The 17,698-nt window shown below is 40.6% G+C and overlaps 1 protein-coding gene across 2 annotated transcripts in view; it reads left to right on the top strand.

Moving 5' to 3' along the window:
• mgl (low-density lipoprotein receptor-related protein megalin) overlaps window positions 1-17,698 on the top strand; it is a 247,389-nt gene that overhangs the window by 155,885 nt on the left and 73,806 nt on the right. For both annotated transcript variants that reach the window (XM_065448860.1, XM_065448862.1), the window contains exons 3-14: window positions 714-848; window positions 5,823-5,945; window positions 6,088-6,207; window positions 6,322-6,438; window positions 7,548-7,670; window positions 7,753-7,872; window positions 10,761-10,886; window positions 10,956-11,116; window positions 11,208-11,437; window positions 13,477-13,662; window positions 15,261-15,475; window positions 15,571-15,714. In XM_065448860.1, the coding sequence (XP_065304932.1) occupies window positions 714-848; window positions 5,823-5,945; window positions 6,088-6,207; window positions 6,322-6,438; window positions 7,548-7,670; window positions 7,753-7,872; window positions 10,761-10,886; window positions 10,956-11,116; window positions 11,208-11,437; window positions 13,477-13,662; window positions 15,261-15,475; window positions 15,571-15,714 (1,800 nt within the window). The remainder of the gene's footprint in view (window positions 1-713; window positions 849-5,822; window positions 5,946-6,087; window positions 6,208-6,321; window positions 6,439-7,547; window positions 7,671-7,752; window positions 7,873-10,760; window positions 10,887-10,955; window positions 11,117-11,207; window positions 11,438-13,476; window positions 13,663-15,260; window positions 15,476-15,570; window positions 15,715-17,698) is intronic.

Raw genomic sequence — 17,698 nt, 5'->3', positions numbered from 1 at the left:
TTAAAAATCGGGTCTCTAGTTACGAGTGTAGCTATCACTCATGGTGCAACTGAAAGCGGCCTTTAGTTATAGTTGTCAACGTAAGCTCAAGATAATCGCCCTCGTTCCTCATCCATGGTGCGCCTGGCACTAACCCCGATCTGTACGTCGATCGCGAGTGGCGCTGTTTCGGATTTGTGATTTGTCAAGACCTGGTGTGTTTTCTATATAAAAAAAAATTGGCAGCTCTAATTAGAAGCTGGAGTCATTGGCCTGGCTGAAGACTTGGTGTACTACTCCAGATGTTGGGAGAGGAATATTATACAAGGTGATCACACAAACAGCACATACACCTACACAACACACACACACTCAAGCTGTTCACAAAGTCTTGTTAAGGCTTGTAGACCTTACAAAAACCAGACGCACTTTTGTAGTGCTCTATGTACTGGTGGTGCTTCCCCATGGACCGAGAATGAACTGCAGCTTACACACAATGTTACACACAAAGCAGATTACAGAGTCTGACTCTGATTGAGTCTGATACGGTGAAGGCTTGCTTGTTCTTTCTCATGAGTTCTGCGAGATGCATTATTTTTAGATTGAGCTAATTATACACCCCATTATACATTTTTTTCCGCGTGATTAGGGCTACATGTCAGCCAATTGTTTTGTGCTCATAAATTGTGGAGTTCTTGGCTTTATCTGTATGCCTTTACTGCTTTTTTTTTCAGCTCCTCCACAGTGCAATTCAAACCAATTTTCATGTGGGCAGTATGTTTTTAATCAATCCTACTGCATACCAAAGCACTGGAGGTGTGACCAAGTTGTAGATTGTGTGGATGGAACGGATGAAAGTGGTGACTGTAGTAAGTGTTCGATTTCTTTCTTTAACCCTTTCGCTACCGAGCACTCTCTGAAAAAACAGCCCAAATATACGGATTGCTTTTATTAGTTCCAACAAACATAATGGAAAGAAAAACTGAAAAATTTATTATCAGAAGACCGGAAAATAAAATGAAAGGAAAAAAAAGAGCAAATAAGTTTTGGATTAACCGCCGTACTAATAAACACTTTACTGCGTAAGGTTCAAAATTCTAAGGTTAGCTGAAAATGTGTGTTCTTTGCTCTAAAACAGAGTGATATTATCACTTTGATGAACACGCTGTATAACTTGGCTTTGACCTTTTTAAAGGTTTGCCTCTGTAAGGTACATTTCAAAGCAAGACATTGTGTACTGCGCAACGCCACAATCGTCGTCCCAGGTCCTGGTTTCCTTTCTATTGCTTCTCTTCCGATCAACTGAGGATCGTTTGAGCACATGAAGCATCTCCTTGTTGGCATTTGACATTTAGCAGTTGGTGGAATGTACTCGAAGTAGCGAGTGACAAGACGTAATATAAGAAGCTGAGGATTCAAATCCTTACTATATAAGGTTGAGATCGAGAGTTCTCGTCAATCAGAGCCTCTACAAGACGACGACATCATTCTGGAGAGCTTGTCAGTACAAAAACATGCTGCTCTGTCGTGTCCCTTGCCGTGCAACATTGAAAAATTCGCATGCAGTGAAGCCAAACCAACGTATGTGCGGTGCAGCGGAACTTATGTTTCCAGGTTTTAGTTCGGACGGGCCATCTTGTCCTTGGTAAAAGCAGTGCAAATTCCAGTGGCAAGCCTGGCTCATCCTCGGTAGTGAAAGGGTTAAATATATGTACCTGCATGTAGACCCCACAAAGTAACTTGAATATCAGCGTACTTCGAGCGCCGAACGTTAGTTCGCATGCGATCCTGAAGCAGGACCAGCTTTTGAGAGGCCACCTAGCTCTCCAGCACCTCTTCACTATAAATTTGAGGGTAAGGTGGCTATGGGAGCTGTCTGCCAAATTTATATAGCTTGCTGATTTATAGAGGTGTTTCATAGTGCGGCAACCTTGGCACGTCTTTTTTGGATGACGCAGTCGTAGCGAGTGGGACCATAGGTTTCGAAAGGCCAACTGCAGGATGAACAGTATTCAGCATGTTTTGAACGCGCCTGGGAATGGATGTTGACGGTTCGTTCCTTAAACGTGTACATACTTATATTAAATACTAAACACTTTAGTATTGAACAATGTATTGTTTTGAATACTTAACATGTAGTTATTCAATAATTTGTAGTTTTAAGGTTGACTGTCAGGTCTGATCAACACTTCCTACATTAAGTTGGCCAGAATTTTCTTAGTTACATCGTCATGAGTATGCGTCCGAACTCCGAATTCTCCGTCATACACTAGGAGACGAAGAGCTGTATGTAGCTGTCCCATAGAGTAATATAGTAAATGTCGTTTACTATGTTACTCTAGCTGTCCCTGGCGCATTTTTTGGCTTCACACAAAGCCACTCATGATTGGAGGCCTGAAGCAGACTAGGGGTGGCAGCTGGTTTCAGTTGCATGGACTTGTCGCTGCGGAGCATCTCTACTTTTTCCATCATGACTTGACTTTCCCGTTCCTCAGCTAGAGTGAACTGTACCTCAGCTGTCTAACCACATAGTAATCACTTTGGATTTGTTGCCATTGCACCGCGAGTCTAATGATGCCCGCGAACTTCACCATGAATATGGGTATCCTCGATGATCGGAGTACACCAACTAAGAACAGGTGGAGGGAGGGGGGAGTGCGCCCCATGCACCAGGGTTCAAGGGCCATGGACCAGCAGCACAATCAAAGCCTTCACAGCTTCGTTTATTTCATCTGCATTGCATGCCTGGTGCGACCTGCCCTTGTACTACTCCACAGCAGGGCACTGGGCATTGTACTGATTTTGGTGCTACTCTGGTCCAAAGCAAAGGCTGTCCATTTGGTTACGAACATGTCATGTTTACAGTTCTGCTCACTGTCATTATTGGCGTTTGATGGTGCCATTGTAGCCTGTCATTGTTTTTACCTCCCAAAGTTCCATCCGCTTCTAATCAGTTCACAATTTTTGGCAGCCGTAGGCCTATCCACTTGAGAAAGGAAGGATGCCACCCTGTCGTTGTCGCAGAAAGTATCGCAAGAACTGCGCCGCACTGGCGTCAGCAGCAGCTTGAAGATGATGAATTGTCCTAATCCAAAAATTGTTTTTTTTTTTTAGTTCTAGGCATGAAAAGAAAAAAAAAAAGCTTCGTCCATGGATTTTAAACATTTGTTGTTTGCAAAAAGAGAAAGTTGATACATATTGTTAGACATTGTACTATTGAAGGCACTGCAGGTGTTGACATCTGAATTGAACATGCATATATCTTTCAGGTCATAGTGCATCTGTCGGTCAGTCAGTATATATTGCGACATTTACGAATGAGAGAGAAAAAAACTCTCCAAATCCACAAGATCTGTTTCATCCTTTGTCATTGCTTATAGTATTTCGGCTGGTCACCTCAGACTTAAGAGCTGGGCAGATCCGGCGTTTTTTGATCTTGGAGGCAGATGACAAACACGCAAGCTGAACTTGTGACTTGCTCTGGGAGGAGGAAGTGGTGGAGGCGGAACCATGCGACTACAGCAAACATCTGATTTCGCCTAGCCAAAGCAGGCCAAAGCTCCAGGCACTGCCTTAAAGAACTGCAAACATGCTGGTGGGACAAGCATTCCTTGAGACACCTCCACATGCGGTGGCGTAGGTTACGGTGGACCGCTGTGTTCTTATGAAGTGGCGGGAAATGCTCTCAATCTCGACGACTTCTTTGTCGACAGGGCTTGGAGTGCCTGAGAGCACTCAATGTGGGAGGAGAGTGATCAAAAAGAACCAGCTGATCGCAAGGCATGTGCTCATTCGACCAGTCAATGAGAGTGGTCTAGAGCGTTTGGAAACGACTAGCCAAAGATGCCATCAAGTCTTTCGTTACTGCGCCTGTAGAAATCTATCGATTTGATCTGCATTTCTACACATTGTTATGCATTTCTGTAGGAATTCATCTACTAGTAACATCACGTACCCTCTGAAATGACGACTGAACTTTAGGTATTTGTCACATTTGACAAGTTTTGGCAGATTGGGGAGTCTGGAAAAAACTCCGAATGGAGGTGTCATCGCGATTACCCTCTGGTGCTCCTATCACTTCTGCAATAAAAAGACTCAAAATGTGTGCTTTGGTCAACTCGGCAAGATAATCTTTATATATCAGCAGCAGCAAAGGCACAAAGTTTTCTCGGGTTGTCATTCTTGTGATCAGACGTATAGGCCATTTTAACTATGTCTCAAACAATGGTAGATGCCCGTGAGTGCATGTTATTTTGATAATTGTGTTCTACTACTATCAAGTGCAACTTTATTTTACCCCCTCGTTGGTTGCTTTTATCCATAAGCTCTTCGACAGTGTGTGCACAAGTTATTACGAGCAGTCCTTCACATCATGTATGGTTTTCACCCACACAAGAGCATGCAGTCGATTTCAGACTGACCTTCGACAGAAGCTTGACTAGCTGTCAACTCTTACTATTTGAACACTGCCTGTTCAAATGCCCTTATTCATTAGTGTACAATATTGTTCAACATTCCACATTACTGTACAGCACTGTACAGTAGCTTAACTATCCATGTGGAGGCTCCAAAATGTACACTAGACTACCTTGCTTGCACAAAAAAGCTTATTGAATGCAATAAGGAAGTATGAGGAGGCTTCTGCATGCTCCCCGACAGCCATTGCTTGGCAAGAAGCCTAGACAATACACTAAAAAACGAACCAAGTGCCTGCCTCGATGAGTAAAACAAATGCTTTCTGTACAATAGGTAATTACATGTTCTCACATTTGTAAATCTACTGCTTTGCTGCATAGCAAAGCATTAACGTCACTATGGCTCGTACTCACGCCAGCAAATTGTTGTAATTTTGGGGGGAACTAAATTTGCAATATGGAAAAAATTTGGGACTGAAATCCAGGTGCACAATTTGTAATTTGAGATTTTTTTTTTACTTTCAGTGCTTAAACTAAAAATAGCAAATGATTACTTTCATTTGTGTTCCTTGAGGTGCTCTGAAGTTTCACATAACTCTCATATAAATTGCCTGAGCAATTATTACTGCTATACATCCATTCAAAACACCAGTGATTAGGCTATAAATTTATGTATCGCAGTATACGTTGTAGTTACTACATCCTGAAATAAAGTGTTAAAACATAAAAGCACCAATAGTTAGCAAATTTCTCATAGTAACAAAAGAGGTATGCTGAGGGGCAAATAAATTTTGAACACTTATTTCAGTGACTGCAAACATTGCTTTTTAAAATGAGTTTAGTAAAATACTACTTTGAAACTTGCAGTAAATTAAAGTAAATATCATCATAAGCTCTTCAAAGAAGACAATCACATCTTGAAAAGAATTGAGGGAACCATTTTATCTCATTTGAAGGAGGATTGGCAATGGAAGTTTGCAACATCTCTTTTAGTAAAAGTTTTATCAATTAGCCAAAATTTAATAAACACTGGCTGACACTAATATTGAGTAATGTGATTTACTGCAGTAATAGAAAAAATGACTAGAGTGCTCATATAATTAAGTGGAAGGGCTGTATCTTGGAATGATTCATACCATTTTATATTCTTTTCAGCCTTCGATGGTCATTCGATTGTTGTTCCAGCTTATGTTATCTCTGGAATCAGCCATTTTTTGTGATGAATAAGAAAGTGCAAATAAAAAAGGAAATCAGTCCTTATAAAATATTGTCCCATATCTTAAGCAGCCTTTCTGACTTCCAATACCAACACTGTAGGTCTGCTTTCTTTAGCTTTAACTTATTTAAATAGGGCTGTTTTATCATGGTTGCTTACTTTATTCACGTGTTTTTGATGTTTATTTTTCCATTTTGTTTTGTTTTTTACAGAATATCGTGTGTGTGAAGAAAGTGACCATAAATGTGGCAGTGGTTTGTGTGTCCCAGTGTCCAAAAAGTGTGATGGCTATTATGACTGCAGAGATGAAAGTGATGAAGCATCTTGCACTACAAGTAATTATGCTTCTATTGTGGTCTTTACTGAGCTCATGCTTACTTAGCATAGAATTAGACTGAAGTTGGATGCAAATTAATATTGATAATAGTGATGACTGCAGCACTAGTACATGCTCTTAATGGGAATACTATCGTTTAGATGGAACTGCCTGCCGGTTAAATGAATTTCGCTGTCGGCATGGCAACAAGTGCATTGATGAGAGCAAGAAATGTGACCACTGGGATGACTGTGGAGATAATTCTGATGAAGAAGGATGTGGTAAGCACTGTCCTTGCAGTGTATGCAAGTTGCAGACAACGTATATATTTTTCTTTAACCTAGTGGCACATGTATGCCTGCCTAAACATATTTTGTTGACCCTATGTGCTTCAGATTTTCCTCCTTGCAACGAAGGCCAATTTCGGTGCACAAATGCTATATGCATACCCATCCGTTGGCGATGTGATGGGCACTCGGACTGCTCGGACCAGTCTGATGAACGAAACTGCAGTAAGTAACTCTCGAATGTGTCACTCAATGCATACTTTTGTGGGGAGCTGCATTGTGAACTCTTGATGGTGGCACCAGCTAAATGTTTTCATATGAATTGAAGCAGTATTGTTGTGCACAGGATATACCCTGTGATTGAGCTGGTTTGCAATTACATCTTTGTTTTGGTCACTAGCTTCATTATCACAAGCATAATTAAGCACAGCTTGTTAAGCTAAAAGTCAGATTGTTCTTGACAAGAGCACTATTCTCTATGTTTTTGCTACTCTAATGAGATATGAGCCGGGCTAATCATCAGTAAATGAGAATGGTCACAAAAACTTTATTAAAGTAGATTTCATTTTTATTTTAGAATCGCAGTAAAGAAAATACTACTTGATTGTCAAGCACCATCAAGTGTTCCTTTCTGAAAGCTGTGGTTTGGGCCCAAAGCTTCTGAATGTGCACTGGTATATGCACCCTGCCAGCCTTCCTGCTTCTGCAGCTTTATTTGCACACTGGCAGCCATGTACGCTTTCCTTCCATGACCTTTCTGCTGGCAGAAGCATGGGGAGTCAATGGTGGCACACCAAGCACCTAAATAATAGTTCGAAAAGTGATTAAAAGAGTTTTGTGTTGTAGGCATGGGTGTGTCACCCGTGGGAACGGGTTACTTACTACGAGGGAGAAAGGGCAGAAAGATGAAAGGTATTGTATTGCATTTCTTGAGCACTGAAGTTGTATCTTAAGCACACCCAAGTGGACACAGCGCACTCTTTCTGCATTAATTGTTTAACTCTTCATTAAAACTCCTGTCTATACTGCAAGCTTTATATGACATACTGGAAGTAACATTTTACAGCTTCATGATAGCACTTATCATACACTAGTGCATTTTGTCATGTACTACATCTTCTTGTTTTTAAAAACTAAGGAGTGTGGACACTCACAGTGCAGTTCTTCCCAGATACGTGTGCCCCCCAAAGTTCTACATGCGCAGTTTCTTACGAGCACATCATAAGATACTTAGTGTTAACAATTCATGCTCTAGTTGTGTTATTTGTCTATCCTTAAGGCCTGGAGTCAATCTGATTGTTGATTGTACAATGAGCCTCTGCTGTTGCTTTCAGCATCTGTTACATGCTTGGATACAAAATTTCTATGTCCATCTGAAAAAAAATGTATTGACAAGTCAAAGCTGTGCGACGGGAAGCAAGATTGTGATGATGGAGCTGATGAAAAGAAGAATTGCTGTAAGTAATAGCTTTACCATTTTTGTGATTTGTTCTAGTGGTGGATGTTACTGCATCTTTGTACAAGCTTTCTTTCTTGCAGCATCCAGCTTATGTCGCACATTGTCATGTGAACACGGCTGCCGTGCATCTTTGGAGGGTGGTGACTGCTTCTGCCCTCCTGGAATGACTATCAATACAAAGGACAAACGGAGTTGTATGGGTACGTTCTCTATCAGCAGTTTGTGCATAGCGGATTTGGCATATTTGCTGTTATGGTTAAGTAAAATGTGGATAGCACAATCCTAGTTCAAACAATGTTCTAACGATAGTGACCAGTCAAGTTTAAGGAATTGCACAGCTAATTTTCACTCATTGAATGTGCTCACAAATTGCACCTTTATTAAACCTCAGTCACTGACTCTTGAGAACAAGTTAAGGACTCATCTTAAAACTTTTTGTGCGCAAACAAACAGGGACAAAGAATAGAAGAAACACAAGGAAGGATTCTTTGTCCCTGTTTGTTTGCGTACAAAAAGTTTTAAGATGAATCTGTTCCAACTAGGCCGACTCGTAGTTATGCTTCAAGTTAAGGACTGCACAGAGTGATGGAATGAAGAATGTTAGGCATAACGTTGAGATACAGAAAGAGAACAGTTTGGATCAGAGAGCAACCAGGTATAGCCAATATTATAATTGACATTAAGAGAAAAAAATGGCGCTGGGCAGGTCATGTAATGCGCAGGTTAGATAACCGTTGGACCAGTAGGGTTACAGAATGGATACCAAGAGAAGGGAAGCGCAGTAGAGGATGGCAGAAAACTAGGTGATGCGATGAAATTAGGAAATTCACGCGTGTTAGTTGAAATTGGTTGGCACAGGACAGGGGTAATTGGAGATCACAGGGAGAGGCCTTCGTCCTGCAGTGGACGTAAACTATGATGATGATGATGAGTGGTTTATATGGCTTGATAGGTACAGCATTCTGCTACTAAGTATGAGGTCTTGCGTTTTATTCTGGACTTTGGTCACATTCTGAAAGGAGCAGTAGGCAAAAATTGGGATGTTTGGAGATCTTGATGCATGTTAAGAGCCCCAGGTGTCCAAAATTTAACTGGAGCCCTCTACTACAGTGTGACCTACAGCCAAGGTGTTGCTTTTGGACGCTGAACCTCGTCAAGTATTGTTAGTTTCTTCCCAGTTCACATTCATGCTTGTGCCAGTGATATTTAATTTGTCAATAGTAGTGCGTGATGGCAATAGGCATCTAGCATTTCTTATAATTCGGTTAGCACTTTAGCGCTCCCCCTTTTTTACACCGACAGCAGTTAGGTGCTTGAAACGGGGTTCCCCTTGTTCCATTCATCTGTCTGGTTGTCTGTCCATTTCGTTGCAATGGCCACTGTTGACATCATTGTGTTTTTGTTGCCATCAGGCTGCCGAGTCATCCCCAGTCACCATTGCCATAGAGCGATAAAAAGGAAAAATTTGTCAAATAACGTCCACCACTGGGATTTGATCCCATGTCACTGCAGGTGTCAGGTGTACTTACCTCCGCTCTATCGCTCAACAAACAGAACTGGGCAATTTCTTCAAAATTTTGCACTCTACAAACTCTGAGAGCAGTGGCATTTGTGCATGTAGTTTGGAGACCAGAACAAGCAATACTGTAGCTGGCAGGGATGACATATTATGTGCATCACATAGAAATTGTTCTGGGCAAGATGGCAGTGAGTTGGTATACAATTCTTCATTCACAAAAGCAATGCCAGTGACACAAAAGAGTGGTGCACGTCAGTGAGGATGATCAGTCTCAAATATGGCACGCACCCACTATAGATGTGTGCAGAATCAGGCAGTTAGTGGAAAACAGATGAAAGTATTGACAGCATGACTGCGAACAATGACATTGAAGTGATAATGCCACATGTTCTTTTTTTACGTAACAGCTCACAGGATTTACAGCTGTCAGGTGCCCAATACTATAGAAACATTGCAAATGTGCCGGAGAAAAATACTTTCACTCAACTCTCTTAGGTTTCACTGCATCATTTTGCTGCTTGTGACATCAGTTGTATAATTTGGCTGGTACCCTCAAAACGACTCATCAAGCCTGAACACAAAAAGGCCTTTATCACAGCAGCTACTTCATCCACAGTGGCTTAAACATTGATTTACACAAACTGAATTTCACAAATGGTGTAATGAAACTTGAAATATAAAGGTCATCTCAATGGCCACATTTCCGACGCGGCAGGCAGGTAAGTGTTTAGACAGTGTTCAACTGAAGGATAGAAATGGAAATTAGGACGGTTTTAACTACTCAAAACTTATCACACTGACCACAAGAAAACCTCACCATGATAACATACAAAACAAATGAAAATAAATGTGACGCACAAAGATTTTCTGAGTCAAATATACTCAAATATTAATATGTTGGATAGCCTTCAACAAGGCAGTCCAACATATTCACAGCCTTTGTCCAAACAGCTGGGAATGTAAGCCTCCACGAAACCATACATTTGAGTTAACTAAATCTAGCCTACTTATACCTGGGGAGTCTGAAAGTGCTGAAGTCTGTCTATGTATTCCAAATCCCACAACAAGCATTACTGTGTGATACAGAAAGTAAGTTGCTTGCATCACAAAGAAGATAGTCTCAACTTATTTTTGTAAAGAATGTCTTCCTTTCTTTATTAGCACAAAATTTATATCATTTAATTATTATAATAAATACTTCCTTTCACAAATTGATACATTTAGTTTATGCATCATAGTACAACTGCACTGTTGCAACCAAAAACCCTATAACTGCCGGCTTATTTGTCCATTCCACTTCAGTGGGTGCGCCCAATTTGAGGAGGAAAAAGCAGGCAAGCAAAAACGGGATAGTGATCTTCACTATGGGCAGAATGCTGCTGTCACTGTAGATGAGTTCAGAATCAAAAGAATTGATGAAGCCTAATTTATAGAGGGCAGTCGAAGGTATCATGCAGGGAATTCAGGTTTCATTTTTTTTTTTCTTTACCACAAGTTATACAATTGTGCTGTGCTTTGTAGTTGTTGCATGTGAAAAAATCTCTTGCGTCATTTAATATCTTCTTGCAGATCTGAATGAGTGCTCTGAATGGGGCTACTGTGACCAGTTGTGCACCAACAGTCCTGGCAGTTATCAGTGTCTTTGTGTTCGTGGTTACACTCTGGACCCACCACGTCATTGCAAAGCAGACAACAGTGAGTTGAAGTTGTCATACGAGAGATGTATGTGTTTCTGAGCCTTCAATGGTGTTTTTCATTATTCAGGCTCTGCTATGCGACTATTGTTTACTCGTCACAATGCCATTTACTCGGTCAGCAGTGACGGAGCAGACTTGAGCATTTTGGCAAACGCATCTTCAGCATCTGGCTTGGACTACCATCATGACAGAAAGTTGCTTTTCTGGACCGATACTGAAACAAAGCAGGTAGAATTGATTCATTGGTTTTCTTATTTCTTTCTTAGTGATGTCTGCATTCCACTAAAGGCTTAACTTTCTGCTATTATAAAATTTTCAGATACACTCAATGAGGCTTGCAGGAGACAAGGAGCTGAGGTCGCCAATCAGTGTTGTTTTTTCTTGGAATCCCGTGTCCATGGCTGTTGATTGGGTTGGAAACAAGCTTTATATCTGTGACTCGCTGGGACAGAAAATTGACTTACTTGAAATGGATGGCCTTAGGCATGCCATTGTTCTCAGCAGGAACCTCTCCAATCCACAGGATATTGCCCTGGATCCAACTGTAGGGTGAGTGTGGAATTTTAAGGCAAATGCTGTTCACTACTTAACAATGTAAAATATATTGGGCAACCAGCATAAGCCCAAGAAAAACATTCCAGAAGGAAAACTAATAGCTTACTTTCTTACCAACACCAATGGACTATAGTAATACATGGTCCAGTACATAGACTAATACTAGTAGACTTGCATAGTGGCACCAATGGGTTTATATCAGTCCAATAAACATGCTGGTCAAGCAGATAGCTGCCTTATAGATGTATCACTCCTGTAGAATTGTAAGCCCTATTACTGCACACATGAAACCAAGAAAAGCATTGGGACAAATAACTTATTTTAATTTAAATATAGAACTAATGAAAGGAAAAGTCAACTTGGTTCTGGTGGGAGCTCCCACAAGCAGCAAATTGTCTATTCTTGCATTTTCGTTTCCCTATACCTTATTACATCTTCGTTTCAATGAAAAGACATGATTAATGTCTCCTGTACATGCTTTCGTTGGCTTTGTTGTTTGTAAGAGAGGTTAATGAACTCACTAGTTACCAGGTGAAGATAATGCCAGTAATATGGAACTATTGAAGGTTAAATCCTACCGGGGACTGCCAGCCATTATATTATCCAGCTTTCTATATTTCAGAAGGATGTAATTTTCTCTCAACAGGGGCTGGTGTTGCTACTTATGACATGGTCAGGTTTATGTATACCCATGTGCAGCTTCACTGCATGTTGTTCCTGTTGCTTTCACCAAAAGTATTTGTGGGCAGTGATTATGGTAAAGAGCTCAACCGCGAAAAATTCTTTCACCCAGATTATTTGCACTCTTTCAGCTGTGTCTGGCGATGTGAAACACTGTATTCTAGACTACCATATGTTGTTAAAAACAAAGTTTTCCAGCAAAAAAAAAAAAAAAATTTGTTGGGGGGGGCTGCAGACAATGCATGCACTGACTGCTAACTGAAGGTTCATTCTAAGAAAGCACAATATATATGCATTTTGTCAAACGCACTCGCAAAAGTGCAGACAAAACAATCCGAAGTTGCACAACTCGGATGGGAGAATGGTAACCCTACACCCCCAAAACCAGTTAGCCTAACCTACATACGATATGTGCTCTTTTTATCATAAATGATGGCTATGATGCAGCTTGGCACCATATATATGGTTAAAGAATTCTTCAGATAGCATGAGCTTGTTAAGATGCCAAAGGAGTGATGAAGTATTGCCTTGCTGCCACTGTCTTGACGACACACAAATGAATGTCAGCAAGCTGCACTCTTTATGGTCTGAGGGTCTTGTACGGCATTAATTTTGTTGCCTTAATTCACAAACCATCATCTGAGATATCTTTCCAAGTGACAGTGAATACACATTGTTGTATAATGAAGGTATCATTCCAGCAAGGCTTGTATTTATGTTCCAGCCAGAAACTTGCATCTCTTTCAAGAATCAGCACTGCCAGCACTGCAAATTGACTGTTTTCAACTGAAAACACTGTTCCATCACAACAAAGTTGGCATAATTAAAACTGAAGATATATTTTAATATTTCTTAAAATATTTCTGGCATGCAGTGCAGCAGGATATACATAATAAGCCACTCGCACAAATACATAAAGGCATATTCTCCATGCGTCATAAAAGAACAGCCTGTCTTTAAACAACAAAAAATGTACTCCCCAAGTGAAGGGCCCAAGAGGCAGGCAGGAAATCGACCATATCATCCACATGTGTGAATGGTGAGATTTTCTTACAAATGAAGACTATATTATGGGATTGGAAAGAATTAACATGATTCATTGTTGTACTCTTCCAGTGTAATAAACTAGACCTTTCAATCATTGATCATGCTTAGCACTTGGGAAAGGTGTAATGTGTAATGTAATCACATTTGTAATGGTATGCTTTTGCAAAGATAGGTGCTGTAGGGAGAATTTCACTCTTTCTCCAAATGTGAAGCCTCAATGCATTCAGTATGTTCATAATAAGTGTTGTTTTAACATTTACCTGTTGGGCAGTTTTTTCTTAATTGGAACTTTGTTGTTGTTGCAGCTATATGTTCTTCAGTGATGGTGACCACATTGACCGTGCACACATGGATGGATCACACAGGACGACCATAGTAACTGCCATTTACAAGGCTACAGGTCTCACTGTAGACTACGTTACTAAATTTCTTGTGTGGTGCGACTCCCAGCTGGACCAGATTGTTGCCATTGACTACACTGGCAGCAATAGGTAAGTGACATTTGTCAGATTTGTTTAAAAGTTTGTGTGTGCAACGCTGTCCTTATTATTTCAGCTCATTCAACTGTATTTTGATTTCTTCCTCATAATGCAGTATTTATTAGCTCTTTATGTCTTACTTTTGCTATTGCTGGCTTTATAAGTGCTGTTGTCATGCCCCAATGTTGCTGTGGCAGTGGTAAGCATAGCTATACTTAAGAACACATCAACAGTGATTGAACCTGTGCCTCTTTGATCCTGATACTGGTAATCAACCACATTAACCCTCAGTACAGCAGCTACCTGCATGCACCAAAAAGGATTTTTGCCTTGTGAAAATGAACTGCCATGTGCCACATTTTGACCACTGATGCAGATTGCAGCATCCATTATTAACAAATGTAGCATTTTTAAGATATTGAAGGGGAAGTAAATGCCTGGAGGGTATCGCAGGTGCTAGTTGTGATTTTAGTTCTTATAAGTATAAACGTAAATTTCAGACATACAGTGGTTTGCATAATTTCCTGGGTCTCCATATTCTTGGGCTACTACTTTCTTTCACCTAGCCTCACTATCTCATCACTCTTGTATCACCTTCAGAAATGTGCTGCAGGGAGAGGCAGATGACTAGATTAGTTCTTCCTTCCTGGATCTTTGAGAAATGGCAGAATAGAGACAGAAGAAAGCTTTTTACAGAAGTGTGTTCTGCCTTATCTAACTGAGGAAGATGAACTCTGATGGAACTGAGAAGCCTTTCTTAATGTGAAGATGGGTGTAAACACCAGTGCAAATAGTCATACTTCCTCTATCCTTTACCTCTCTATGAATCTTGAACATCCTCCAACCTTGGTAAATACATTGACAAATTTTTTATGATCGTTGTAATCATTTTGTGTTTTTGCATCAATAACCAACCTCTGAAATTTAATTAATAGGTTTCCCACAGGAAACAGTAGCAGTTAAAATAGGCCCCATAGAACGAATGTCTTGTAGAGCAAACCTGTCCACAGAACAAATTAAGTTCATTCTGTGAGGCACCACTGCATTAAAAGCAATATTACAATTTTCAAAGGGGAGCCAAATGCATTTAGACATGAGTAGAAGCTTGTCATTTGCCATTTGAAGGGAGAACTGCGGTAGGGTGCATGAAGTTGTTAACCCTTTTAGTAATCACGTGTACATTTTGCCATATGATGCTGTGAACTTTAATCGATGCAGAAGCCTGCAATTTTTCTGCTTTCACTGGCATCCTCAGAAGTATTTGATTTGTCAAATACTCCTTCAGCTTTGTCAAGTTTAATTCAGATGGTCAAATTTAGTTAAGAAACTAGGCATAGTTTTATGCATTTAAGTAAAATTTATCATTGGCATTGTGTGTTTATATGATGCAGTCAACAGTAGAATCGCCACCACAGTGAATACTCTCCACACACTAGCTAGCGTACGTCTTAGTATGCTTGGGCCTTTCATTGCATTAGGTGCAAATAGTCTCTCCCATGTGTCTCTGTACTTATGACAATAGTGCAACTATTGCATATCTTTTTGCGCACTGACAAGATTTGTCTATCCCCCCCCCCCCCCCACTTCCGTCCCACTTCTCCCACCATAAGGAACATCATTATTCGAGGTAGCACCCGTGTACCATCTCCGAACAAGATTACATTGTTTGAGGACAAAGTGTATTGGACGGATGGTACCCGACAAGGAGTTCTCCAAGCCAAAATATTCAACAACAATGATACAGTCACAATAGTACATAGGGATAGACAGCTTTCAAAGGAACCTGGTGCCATCAAGTCCTACCACCCCTTGCGCCAGCCTGTTGGTGAGCCAATATTGTCAAGGAATTTCAACCTTTGTGTGCTGGTTCATTCTTGATGTATGTGTTTAAGCTGATTCTTCTCATGTGTTGCATTTCAGTATCAAATCCCTGTGGTCTGAACAATGGTGGCTGTCAGCACATGTGCATTGTGACCCGGGGATCTGGTGGATTTGGTCTGCTTGGCTACAGATGTGTTTGTCACACAGGCTTTGAACTGCTGTCAAATAGAAAGGACTGCACAAGTAAGTTGACAGTGCTAGAAATTGCTGACAAAAGGGCTTGAACTCTGGCCATAAATTTGCTTAAGTTCTGATGTGCCAGTGGTACTGGCTGATGCAGTTTTCAATTATTCTGCCCTTCTGTAGCTTCTTCATTCTACAGTTAAACTGCACTTTAACATGGCGGATAACAGTTAAATTCCACTTTAACACGTTGGATAAGCTTGAAGAGTTATGTTGGTAAATTGGAAGATTTGTTAAAGAAAAAATTTTTTGTTTTGCTAACCCTATGTTCAAAGTAGCGACAGCAATAGCCATCATAGTATTACGCACAGTATCAGTTGGAGCATATGTTTCCAGTGGGGCATAAACAGTCTGTACATCACTGCATGTTTGAAGCTGGGCTTTGCCTGCTTATCTGATACAACACTGTCTTTGTCTAAGAATATCTCGAACCTGATGCAAAGAATGTTGGACAGCTCATACCCAGTGAGTGTAGCTGTTTGATTACTAGCCTATGTCTACAAAGATGTGGGCAGCGCTGAAGACGAACCACTACAACATTTCACCTCATACTCATTATAGTGTAGTGCACCAAGCCAAGACAACCCAGAAGCCAGCAGCAATCCACAACAAGACTAAAAGATAGAATAAAGACAGTGTCGTTTTGGAAATCATGGCAGTAATTATGGCCTTCCTCAATCCATGGCATTGAACACCAAGTTAAATGCAAAACTCATCAGAACTTTTCTTCGCTCCACTCTCTCACCAGTGGTAGGATAGATTGAATTTCCATCAACAATGCCAGCAGCACATGCTATTTATGTGGTCTGTCAATATGCTTGTCACATTTAATGCAAAAGTCACTATTAGCATTGCACATCTTCAGAACAGTAAACAACCAGACTATCTAAACTGTCCATTGTGACATGTCAAAATGGGCCTCCAAAGTTCCTGGGAGCATGAGTATTTTGTCAGTGATAGATTGCCGGTTAAATGCATTCATACCTTTAGAGACCCACAACTTTTACGTACATCACTTCTTGCCACCAGCTTCACATAGCTTCCTCATTGCTGGTTTATGACTGCCTTTTATATTCTGTAGCACACACAATGTCTGCCTCGTGAAGGATAGCGGCTCTTTGTGCTCGCACTTTGTTAATGTCTAGTGGCCCAGTTAATTGGAGCATCAAACGCCATGGTTGCTTAGTGGCTATGGTGTTGGGCCACTGAGCACGAGGTCGCAGGATCGAACCCCGACCACGGCAGCCGCATTTCAATGGGGGCAAAATGCGATAACATCGGTGTACTTAGATTTATGTGCATGGTAAAGAAACCCAGGTGGTCCAAATTATCCCAGAATCTCCCACTACAGCGTGCCTCATAATCAGATCATAGTTTTGGCATGTAAAACACCATAATTTAAATTAATTAACTGAAGCATCACTTATCACTTTTTGGAGTGAAGGATCCCAGTTTTGATGCCAGCTGAAGTTTTTTTTTTAATTATTTGCAAATATATTCTATTTTATTGTTGGCATGACGATGTGATCATTACTTGGGAAGCAACTGCAATAATGGCCGTTGGCGGCGATGCCACAAATTCATATTGAAAGTCTATATAACAGCCCTAGAATGGCTATCCCTATAAAATGCTGTGACAGTTGCACAGGGTGCATATTCTCAATGCAGAAGGTATGCTGAGCCATTTGTAGAGTAAGATGCTGGCCAATTCTGTAACAAACATTGTTAGCAACGATGATTGGCCAATGACACATCATTTTCGTAATCAGAGGTTTTTGGATTCAGCCTTATATGTTTATTTTGAGGGGTAATAGCTGCAGTTTATGCTGGCACAAACATTAGCAGATGGTTCAATATCCACTTATAATGAATGGATGGGTCATGCTGTTCATGATCCTCTAGTCTCTGGTACAAACTGCCTCTTTCTCAACTTATTTCTAATAAGTCCTTAGACTGAAAGTGATTGATTTAATTTTATTCTTTC

The sequence above is a fragment of the Dermacentor albipictus genome, chromosome 1, assembly GCF_038994185.2.
Source record: "Dermacentor albipictus isolate Rhodes 1998 colony chromosome 1, USDA_Dalb.pri_finalv2, whole genome shotgun sequence".
In the NCBI taxonomy this organism is placed as follows: domain Eukaryota; kingdom Metazoa; phylum Arthropoda; class Arachnida; order Ixodida; family Ixodidae; genus Dermacentor; species Dermacentor albipictus.
The sequence above is the reverse complement of the archived record's forward strand: the minus strand, read 5'-3'. Positions and strand labels throughout refer to the sequence as shown.